Source organism: Dendronephthya gigantea, unplaced genomic scaffold (assembly GCF_004324835.1).
Source record: "Dendronephthya gigantea isolate DGI-Jeju-01 unplaced genomic scaffold, DenGig_1.0 000026F, whole genome shotgun sequence".
NCBI classification, from domain to species: Eukaryota; Metazoa; Cnidaria; class Anthozoa; order Malacalcyonacea; family Nephtheidae; genus Dendronephthya; species Dendronephthya gigantea.
In genome coordinates, this window is record NW_021163036.1 from 1199735 (window position 1) to 1211580 (window position 11846).

Sequence of the window (11846 nt, forward strand, 5' to 3'; positions counted from 1 at the left end):
TAGATTTCTTATCCGACTGTGTTTCATCGTTTTTTATCCTCAGGACCAAAAGGCCGGCAACGATTTGTATAACGATAAAAACTCCGAAATTAATGCCGGGTAGCGCTGTCGGTTCTAAACTGTTCTTTCTAGAGGTTCAGAAAGGATCATCTCTTATTGATCCAGTGTTACTACAGAAGGAAACCTAAACTAAACTAACTTTATTTATACTGGATAGCTCTATCAGTTCTAAACTGTTCTTCCTAGAGGTCCAGTAAGGATCATCTCTTATTGATCCAGTGTTACTACAGGAGGAAACCTAAACTAAACTAACTTTATTTATACTGGATAGCTCTATCAGTTCTAAACTGTTCTTCCTAGAGGTCCAGTAAGAATCATCTCTTATTGATCCAGTGTTACTACAGGAGGAACCTAAACTAAACTAACTTTATTTATACTGGATAGCTCTATCAGTTCTAAACTGTTCTTCCTAGAGGTCCAGTAAAGATCATCTCTTATTGATCCAGTGTTACTACAGGAGGAAGCCTAATAAAAATCGATATTTTTGGAATGCGTGTTAATGCAATGCGCACTATGTGGGAGTCGTTTTAGTCAAGTCATTAATAGGTGAATAATTATCAACTATTAATAGGTCGCTAGCACAAAGGAATATGACCAGCGTTGCTATTTAATCGTTAGCCCACTTGGTTACCGCAGTTATGGTTTAAGCCCGTCAGGCAGTCGTAAAATTTTGAACTTGCATATGAATTGCATAATCTCGTATGCAGACAAATCCTATATTTCTGTCAGTGCCGGACACTAGAAAAATATTAATACTTTTCCGGCGGAACTCGAGTGTGGGAAAAAACACTGTTCCAGAATTTGAGAAGCTAATTTATTCGCAAACTAATAGGAAACATTTTGGCCTTAAAAACGGAGAATTTGTATCTCAAAGATTTTACAACATGTAACGATTCAGTTATGCTATGCAAATTTTATGTTATTATCAATATTCATTTCTTTAGAAATTCATTGTTTTCACAGTCAATGAACACCAAAATATTCGCATAGCATGACTAAATTGCCGGGTTGTCTACACCACTTGTCAAAGAAAAGATCCCGGTATAAATTTTCAATACACAATTTTACATTTTTACCAGTTTGAATTTCAGTCATGATAACTTGAAGAATCATCCAAACTTGAAACTCCCACGATTGTTGACATGCCTGAGGTAAACTTTTATTTATTCGGATGCTGTCTTAGCGGGAAGCCACAGAAGATTACTGCTCTGACGTAGAACATCAGTCGGCTCCGACTAAAAAATTTATGCAACGAAAATATTTCTCACCCCGCACAGAACGTCTTGATTATCTCTACAAAAGAGTACAGCAAGGTTGCACCTAGCTTTGAGTGGTCTCAATGCTACTCCGTCGTGCTAGGGCTATCTTCCAGACCAGAAGCCCGGCAAGGGTTGAATTTTGGAGACGAAACAACCCGGTTTAAGGGGTCATTCCGGCTCACATAAACACCTTCCAGTAAATTAACATGACAACAGCATATTTGAATAAGACATTCTTATAAGTATATGCATTCCTCTAATTGACGTCAAATATTTCAAGCCAGTTAAACTCTGCATGTTTTAGTTGATAGAAAAGATTCAAAGTCAGATGATCTTATAGCATTTCAGTGTTTTTCTTTGAAGTCAAATGGTTGCCTTACGTCAAGTTCTTTCATTCCTGTTCTTGGTTGGTTGGTTTTCATGTGGTCTAGCTAAAGATGCCCTGTGCGATGGTATGTGATGTAAATAGTTCGTTTTTCATCTCAAAGTGCAAGTATGTTTTAAAGGTATATTCTATTACCAACTCAAAATTTTGAACTACAGTCGTAAAGGGTTCCATTCATATGGATATAAACGACGATACAGCATTCCGTGTGTCTGGTAGACATCATTCCATACCGAGAACTGGTTTGAGTACTGAGACTAATTAAGTTATCATTCCTAAACCATAACAGCTTATATTCTAGTAATTATGGCTGAAAAGGTACACAGTCCTTTTAACTGTGGTAGACTGCATATAAACGTACATAAGCCATTCACACCAGGATTGTCTTCAGATGTGTATGAGGAATCGTACTGGTTGAGTCTAGTTCGTAGAACTACCGACTGTTATATTGCTTTTCACACATGTAAGCGTAATTAGTAAGCTATACAGACGTTTTGCAATCGAGTTGTAAGCTTGACAATGTATCACCTATTAAGTGTGAACTCCTCTGTACAGGTCTTTTCACGCGTTTCAATTAGTTTTGTTGCCGGGATCCAATTCTGATCAACAACGTTTTATATAGTCTGTTGACTTGCAATGTAAATGAGCAGCAAATCAACTCAAGCCAGCGCAGAACTGCTTTATCATTCACAAGATAAGATAGGAGTGATAGAAGTGATCACAAGATAGAAGTGAATTGGATTCAACAAAATTGGATTGTGTGAACCAGTGTGAACCGACCCAAGGACAAAAGCATTTTTTTTCTTGTGAAATCTCTCAATCGCTATCATTATTACAGACTGTACTGATATTGCATGCATCATTGAATATTTAAAAATAACAGTCCTGGCCGACAAGGGGGTCTTCAACGTTTTGTATAACTGTTTTGCTATTCTACAGTGTTTAATTGTGGTTACTGGTTACAGTAAAGACTCCTCTACCAGCAAACCACCGTTAGAACCAAAGACGAAGTGAATTTTCATTTGATATACGACTGATTTCTACGAACAATATGTAGACCGTAAAAAAACGCAACGCAAATTTTTCATGAATACAATCTTTTGTGATCGAATAGACGTCGACTAAAGCCGCGGATATTCTCTTAAATATTTATAGTGTTGCTTTTATTGGTACAGCCTGTACAAGGTATATAAAAAACGCACACGAAATATTAATGATATTCGCTCTCTGATCATGCATGATTCGATCACATGCAAAGATAAAATATTCATGAATGTATTTAGCTGCGGTTTTTGATGCATTCTGTATACGACATATTCTGATTTGTATTGTATTAACATGAATTTAGACCACTGGCACTGCACGTGTAAATTCTTTTGTATTTTTAAAACTTTTTCATATATTTGCGCTCGTATTTGTGTTTTGCACGTACCGGATTGTAAAAGGTAAAAGCTTTTTTTTCTAGATATATTGATATTTATTTATTTTTTTAGTGGCAGAAATATATTTGATTTGATTCCTCATAGAACATATTTTTTATATTTTAAGCTTCCCTAACTATTCCGACGGGAAAATGCTGCAACAGGGAGTATGCCCGGTATTGTTGTTCCGGCATACCCGTGTGTGCTGACGGGGGAAACGCCACCGTGGAGAAAGTAGTTTTCAAAACTAACCCCTGTTCAACACCGTGGAATCTTAGCGCGTGCATTGGCGGGTATTATTCAAAAACTGGTTCAGATATTCTGCCGTGTCCTTCAGGTAGTTATTATTGTATTCTACATATCTGTAAAGTTTCAAGTAAGGATATCATTTCTGTATATAGTGTCCAACGGACTTTATGTTCTTGTAGGTTATTTTTGTGAGGAAAACAGCGTGTGTCTGAAGCCGTGTCCGATGGGCGCGTATTGTATTCAAAACGTTCTCGTAAGTAAGACGGGCTGTTTACATGAGCCCGGTTACCCGAGATTCAACGAAGCGTGAGTCCTAAAAGTCTAAACCCTGTCATATTTGAAAAAGCTGCGTAGATAAATCGATAGAACTTAGTTTTGCAAATATTCTAGTACGCATTTGTTGACCCATTCGTTAAATAATACCATTCTCGAAGCATTTAAAGTTTTCGACGTGTAAAGAAAACGGTGACAGTGGAAAACAGCCCTAGCTAACTGTGTATTGTATTTTAATCTACAGGCAAAGAACAAAACATCATGTTCAGGATTTGAGAAATGTTGTCTTCCTTCAGGATTCGCACCTATTTTCAATGAATATACAAACTCGCTGACCTGCCCTGGTCAGTTTTACCCCGAACGATGCCTCACAGGTAGCTACTGTCCAAATACTACGACCCAGCTGACCTGTCCTGCTGGGTATTTCTGCCGGCAGGGAAGTCAATACCCGGTTAAATGCATGGTAAGTGAACTAAGGTTAGTTGAAGCTATAGTTATAACTCTCTGCCGAGTTAGCTGTTTGATAATGAAAGACGAACTAGCCTAGATTTACACAAGCATTAATGGCTTAGCCTATGAATTAAGTCTCCTGCCAAGATTAGACTGCATCGGATTTATGCCAAGTCTTTTTGACAAATGTGTAAAAACGTTATTTTTTTCTATCCACTGTTTCTATCCAACGGCCTTTGTAGTTCGTACAAATGGTTACTGAAATTCTCGCAAACTTCAAGGCACACAAGACATCGTTTTTGAACGACTTTCATGCTCTTCGCAAAATTAACTATAGTTGCAAACACTATCCGTGTTCAACAGCAAGTTGCTAAAGTTAGTGTTGTTTCAATGTAGTCTATATTTAATCGCTGTTTCCACTAGAGTCCTCTCCCTATATAGATCACGTAAACAAGAGCTAAATAACGTTTTTAGAAACTCGAAGACGACGGCTGTGCATGTAATATATTGTTGGTATGATTTGTTTTTCTCATTTTTCTTTCGCAAGGCTTTGTCCTCGTGCGATGAAGGAGGCAGTTCACCCAACACGCTGGTTGTCGGACTTATCATCAACGCTTGTCTTCTGATATCGTTTCTCCTTCTTTTGTTCTACTTCAACAACCGACGAGCGTTTCACTTCTACGTTGATCTCCACATACGGCGGTTGCGAGGGAACCGCAAACCGAGCCAGAAGTACAACCTGAAAGACGGTATGCGGTTGGCCATGCAGCGCCTGGATAAGTGTAATTGTCCCGGTGATTTTGAGAAAAATGTCGTCAAAAAGGACAGCTATAACATCAGTTTTGAGAAATTGAGTTTAACTTTGACAACGGTAAATCACACACTTAATTTGTAAATGGGGCGATTGAGGGCGGATGCACGTCGTTTCATTAAGACAAAGTGAATATATTTTTCATCTATCGGTAGGGTGAAAACAAGGGAAAAGTTTTGTTACAAGGAGTCACTGGCGAAATAAGAGCTGGCGAGGTTACCGCTGTCCTGGGTCCTTCTGGCGCAGGGAAAACAACATTTTTAAATGCCCTATGTGGCAAAGCTTATTATGGTGTAAGTATACCAGTACTAAAACCACGACAGCTTATTGTAGAATAGTACCTGCACTGGACCACAACGTTTGAGATATTTAAGAAGTCGTTTTATCGATTTTTTCAGGATGCCGGTGGAACAATACGAATTAACGGAAAGAAGGTGTCTGGTATACAAGATTATAAAGGTTTAACGGGATTTGTGCCACAGGTAAGACTGAGAAAACTTTCCAAAAACCTACACCCCTCCCGGCCCCCATGCATTTTATGAAAAATATCTAGTTTTATCTATTATGTTCATCTGGTGTTTGGTCATTTTATCTTTACATTATATACGAACACCTGTCCTGTTTTGACGCATTTGACTGTAAAGACGACTGTCGCTAAAGCGGTCAAAACATCAATGAGACAACACCAACAGCTCACCTATACGGCGCCAGTCCTTCCCAGTACACTAACCTTGAGTATCAAAATCCACAGACATATCTTCAATGTTTTTCCTTAGGATGACATCATGCATCGTTCTCTAACTCCGGGGGAGGTCTTCTACTACAACGCTGTGCTACGGTTGCCACCGTCTTCTGATCCTAATCGCTATAAGAGTGTCGTGAAACAGGTATTGATGATGTTGGTATTGATTTCAGTGTTTATTGCCTCTGTAGTGTTGGTACGTTCTTGATTGGGATTCATGAGTTGTCATAAGTCACTTAAATCAGTTTAATGCTTTTTTTGCTCCAGTATAGTTTGGAAGAAACTGATCGTGAATGCCTTGACAATAATTTTTTAACTTATGATATATACAAACATAGTTTTGTATTTCTTGAATTCTTATTTTTTCATCCCACTAGTGTTGTTGTTTGCAACTAAAATTATGTTGAATTTTGACCTCTACAGACGCTAACACTCCTGGGCCTCAAACACGTTGCAAACACACAAATTGGAGACGAGGTCAGTGCAATGTTTGACCATGGCAAGGGCCAATGATCACGGGCCAACGTTAGCCCCCAATTCACTATTTTTGAATGGCTAGTGACACTGTTTGTTCATACTCATCTCTCACCCCCCAACCCTTCCTCCTTCCCGCCTTAAAATCGTTTTACCGACTTTGGACGTATTATTTAAAGAGAAAGGGTTGCAGGCATGAAAGTGAGAAACAGATATTTAGGACTTCTACTTTTGAAACGTACATAGGCTTTACGATTGGGCGACGTACATCGCCTTCACGATTGGGTATATTATAGCAGACTGAACGTTGTGATGCTTACGTGCTTGCAGGAAACTCGCGGTATTTCAGGAGGACAGAGAAGACGTGTGAACATTGGTATGGAATTAGTGGCTGATCCAACCATTTTGTTTCTTGATGAACCAACCACGTATGTTTAAAGTACAGAATAGCTTTATATCATCAAAATTAGAATCCTAGATGTCTGGGATTGCGATATAAACTCTAATCCAAACATGCAATTTGCAAGTCAAATTGTATATATTAGTAAAAATAATCTGCTTTATCTCTGCAGAGGTTTGGACAGTTCATCCAGTTTGTCTGTCGTGCAGTCGTTAAATTGGGTGGCTTCAAAGACTAATATGACGATATGTTGCGTGATTCATCAACCACGATTTGAGATTTTAAGTGAGTCTTAGGAGGATGAGTAATGTTAGATAAAAACTGAGGGGATTACATTGGGGTAGGGAGGGGAATAAGGGAAAAGATGGTGGGGTGGGAAGAGAAAGAGAGAATGAAGAGAGGGTGTGGAAAGGGTGAAGAAAGGGGCTGAAGAATTGAGGGAGGGAAAGAAAAGTAGGTGGGCGAAGGAAGCCAGGAAGGAGGGAAAGGGGAGAGGAAGGAAGGGGGGAGTGGCAGGGTAGGAATGGAAAGGGATGGGATGGGTTAAAAGAGAAAGGATGAGGGCAGATTAGTAGGGTTGGTTGTGGGGGGGATTGGAAGGAAATTATGTGGGAAGGGGAAGAAAAGAAAGACAAGGGAGAAAAGAGAGGAAGGGGGGAGAATGGATATAAGGAGAAAGTGAGGAGGGAAGAAAAGAAGGGAGGATGGAAAGGAGATAAAAATGAAGAGAGGAGGTAGATAGTAAGCAAGGAATAATGTACGTGGGAAGTTGGAGGTCAACATACAGATTTGGATGAAGAAATTGTAAAGTAAAACTGCAGTATAGAGTACTTTGAGATATATAAATATCAAATAACTTAATAGTAGTGGTAAACCATCCCCATATCTTTTAGAAATGTTCGACAGAGTTTTATTTCTTGGGCAAGGCGGGAAAACTGTCTTTTCTGGGCCGGTGGAAGAAGCTGAAACGTATTTTTCTAAAATTGGTTTTCCTTTGCCACCCTACGTGAATCCTGCCGACTTTTACATGGACGTCATCGCTGGAGCGGTGAAAAATGAGAGAAATGTTTACATTAACCTATTCGAAGAATGGGAGAAACACAATCACATGGTTGTTGAAGACATTGTCTCTGAAGTTGAGGAGTTGGACGCAGAAGAAAAAACGAAAGAAGAAGGGGCGCTTAATGTGGATCACAATGAAGATGATTCAAAGAACATGGGAGCAAATGGCGTGGATGGAAACAACAGCACGGCTGGCCAAATTCAAAGTACTCCCTTGAACAACAACATGTCTGCCTCCAGACCAAGCAGTCAAATTCTTATCAATGTAAAAGAAGCAAGCAGGACTTCTGATTCCACCGGTATTTGTTGTTTAACTTGCTTTTATATCGGCATTGGACGATTCTTTCACCAGAGATATAATTTGTCTATATTACTCGTTCACTTTTGAACTCGTTTATTTTCTTCTTATTTTAGAAAATAATGTGGTTGATATTGAACAATCACCTCGTCAATCTTCCATACAAGACAGCGAGTCAGAACCTATAGCAAAACCTAAATTCATTCGACCAGGGTTCTTCACCCAACTTCTGGTGTTTATTAGACGGGAGTTAGTGCTTCAAATGCGCATGTCCAAAACGTTATTGATAGATCAAGCTTTGACAATGATGGCTGGTGCTGTACTGGGTCTTCTGTTCCGCGAGGTGAGTTTGGTTTAGTATTGCCTGTAACAAGACTGTACGTATCTTACTCCTTGGGAGATGGCAATATCCTCTGCGCGCTGGGATAAAATCAGTTTAAATAAACTTATCTAATACTGATGTTCTTCTTCTAGTATTATTAAACTCCTTTCCTACAGATATTCTCTTTAATGATCCAGTGTTACTACAGGAGGAACCCTAAACTAAACTAACTTTATTTATACTGGATAGCTCTATCAGTTCTAAACTGTTCTTCCTAGAGATCCAGTAAGGATCATCTCTTATTGATCCAGTGTTACTACAAGAGGAAACCTAAACTAAACTAACTTTATTTATACTGGATAGCTCTATCAGTTCTAAACTGTTCTTCCTAGAGATCCAGTAAGGATCATCTCTTATTGATCCAGTGTTACTACAAGAGGAAACCTAAACTAAACTAACTTTATTTATACTGGATAGCTCTATCAGTTCTAAACTGTTCTTCCTAGAGATCCAGTAAGGATCATCTCTTATTGATCCAGTGTTACTACAAGAGAAACCTAAACTAAACTAACTTTATTTATACTGGATAGCTCTATCAGTTCTAAACTGTTCTTCCTAGAGCTCCAGTATAGATTATCTTTTATTGATCCAGTGTTACTGCAGGTTTCGAATGAACACTCACGTGAAACTCGTAAAAACAGGCTGTCAGTTTATAATAAATTTCTCCCATTTTCAGGTATATATATACGATGTTCATGAGACTACAGTTTTAGGAAACATTATAGCCGGTCTGGCTGCGGTAGTCGCTGCAACGAGACGGTTTGGTCAAAGCAGAGTTGTTTTCTGGAGGTAATTATATTTTATTATCCTTTTGCACAGGTTGAAATACACAATGTGCCTGAATCTACTGTATTTGGGAACATAGCTGTGGGTCTAGTCGGCGTTGTTGCCGCTTTACGTCGTTTTGGCCAACATAGAATTGTTTTTTGGAGGTACGGTGAATTACATATTACAGTATAACCCTTATCCAAATGGTTATTAAAGGTCTCCAAAGATTTCCCTTTCTCCCTGACCAAGGTAATAAAAATATTCGTAATTTAACCCACTTTGACTTTGCTAGTCAATAAATTAAGCATGTTGTATGTCCCCACGGGTGTAAGTACTATTCTGTAAAGGTTGAAAGGTAGAATTGTCTTAATTCATTGATTTTAATTTCAGAGAGAGTGCTGCTGGAATAAATCGTGTTAGTTACTTTTGTGCTGTCAACCTGGCCTACATTCCTGTCTTGTTGATATCGCCAGCCGTTTATCTCAGCATCTACTACAGCATCGCTGCTTTCTTAGGTATTGTGAATGGTCTTCTTTAGTTTTTCTTTTATGTCTCCTCAAAGGATGACGTCCCAAGCTACTGCAATATTGTTTCAGGGCCATTTGCACTGCATTACGCAGTATTTCTTTGTGCTTGGTATTATCTTTCTGGTCTGGGATACACAATGTCTCTGATGATGACGCCAAGAAACTCTCAGATGGCTGCCATTGTTACCGTTGTCATAATGGCTTTGCTATCAGGTAAGACCACGTTTATTATCCTGCAAAAATTTGCGATTAGAACTTGTTAACGTGATTAGACTTATCCCTAAGAATTTTCCCCACTGAAACAAAATTCCCCGACATTGTGTTTAAATGCAAACTGTCAGTGAGTAAAACTTTCACTGCTTTGGGATAGTTTGGATTTGTCCATTTCCACTGATTCATCGAATTAAGAACAGGCATTTGTTAAGTACTGCGCACGCGTCATCCCTCGATCGTTTCCTGAGACATCTTCTGTCCTATACATTCTTAAGGTGGCTCTCCCGAGCTGTGTAAGTTAGACGACACGTTCATAGCGACAGCCTTCTACAACTTATCGTTCTCGAGATGGGTTGCCGAGGCGATATTTGAGATCGAAGCAGCTGAAAATTCCGAAGTTCTGAGTGACATCATCAGCCGGGTTCAGATGGACAATCACTATGACCTGAACAGCTACAATATATGCATCGGGGCTCTGCTCGCTCTGGGGACTGGGTTCAGATTAATCGCTCTTTTACTGCTTCTATTCACCAAGAGAGGGCACCAAAAGTAGGAGATTGGTAACGAGGCTTTTCACACCGAAGGTAAATTCATAATATTGAATGTGGATTTTAAAACAGGGCCCTGCAGAAGTAGCAAATCGGCAGGGGTGCATTTAAACATCTCATTTAGACAGCTCATTGCTGCAATGCACTGACCGATAGACCCTTCTTAGAACGAGGGCCTTAGATAATACAATTATGCTAAATTATTTAACAATGCCGGGAAAGGCGACTGTGTCGTTAAAACTTCTGAAGCTTTTAAATAACCTCAGCAGATCGCCCGAAGTGCGAATTTTATATCTTTTGTGAGAAATTCTAATTTTCTCAGGTTTTTCCCCTGTCTGACTAATATTTAAGTGAACCGAAATGATATCTCATATTATAACCATGAACATAATTTTTACTGTACATATTTTACGCTGTAAATAAATTATCTACTCATTTCCAATTTTCATATATAAATTGAAATTTAATATCACTTTATATACTGTACAGTGACGTAACCAGCCTGACGATTTCGTCATACTGTGCAAATTTTATGTTATTATCATTATTCATTTCTTTAAAAATTCATTGTTTTCACAGTCAATGAAAACCAAAATATTAGCACAGCATGACTAAATTGTCAGGCTGGCTACGCCACTGTTTATAAAGTTTTTTAAATATCTATCTTTTTAAAATCATCGATAAATTTGCTTAGTTCCAAATATATGCTGTTATATTTTTAAGCATGTGGTTGTATACTGACTCAGTATTGGGTATAATTATGACTTAAATGGAATTGCCTTGAGATTCTCTCATTCAGTGTGAAAGCAGACATTAAATTTCCAGGAAATTGGAATGAATGTTTAACAGCAGCTGCTGACGCCAATTAACGCGTCTTTTTTATCTTCGCCGATGACCGTCAACGACCTGGCTACAGCAATTAAATGCCTCCCACTTCAGTGCAATTAAAAAACATCAGCACTTATTGAAGATGCCTTTATTCGTTCAATGAAATGTATTCATATGCCAAAAATAAGATCAACTGATGCAATTAAAAATATACTCTTTGCCCGTGAAACGTCGTATGATTAAACACGCCATCTTGTCCAGGCAAGGGTTCTTTTAAATAAAGCAATATAAAGAATTTAATAGAATAGGAAATGCTATCTAAATTGTAAATATTAAAATTTTTATAAGATTTTTCTCCAGACGTTTCTTGCGAACAGAATATCAGTCTTTATTAGACGATGGATAAAAAGATGAAATACTCCAACGGAAATGATATTCTTTTCCCAACTTACCGCAAATTCCTGTACACCTGTATGGCTAAAAAAAGGCAGTTGGACGTTGCCTATTAAGGGAGCTGCTATCGCAATTTGAAAGGCAGCGCAGCTTTTTACAATTAACAGCTCGACAGCCTCGACTTGATCATAAGGTACAAACATTCCTTACAGTCATGGAGACCATGACGTTTTCCTGTGCTCTTTATCTATACATACGCTTTAACTGGACAAAAATATAACACCCTCTCTATTCAAATTATAT

General features: G+C 38.5%; 1 protein-coding gene across 1 annotated transcript; it reads left to right on the forward strand.

Annotated features, from left to right (window-relative positions):
- Positions 1 to 1574: 1574 nt before the first annotated feature.
- Positions 1575 to 10893, forward strand: LOC114523064 (ABC transporter G family member 28-like). Its single transcript, XM_028543886.1, has 17 exons — positions 1575 to 1771; positions 3253 to 3462; positions 3554 to 3627; positions 3892 to 4110; positions 4645 to 4968; positions 5064 to 5201; positions 5307 to 5390; positions 5685 to 5795; positions 6074 to 6127; positions 6455 to 6552; positions 6697 to 6809; positions 7418 to 7885; positions 8001 to 8227; positions 9086 to 9198; positions 9425 to 9549; positions 9631 to 9774; positions 10050 to 10893. Exons 1-17 carry the CDS (start codon positions 1687 to 1689, stop codon positions 10325 to 10327), a joined length of 2865 nt encoding a protein of 954 aa, XP_028399687.1. The 5' UTR covers positions 1575 to 1686; the 3' UTR covers positions 10328 to 10893.
- Positions 10894 to 11846: the final 953 nt, after the last annotated feature.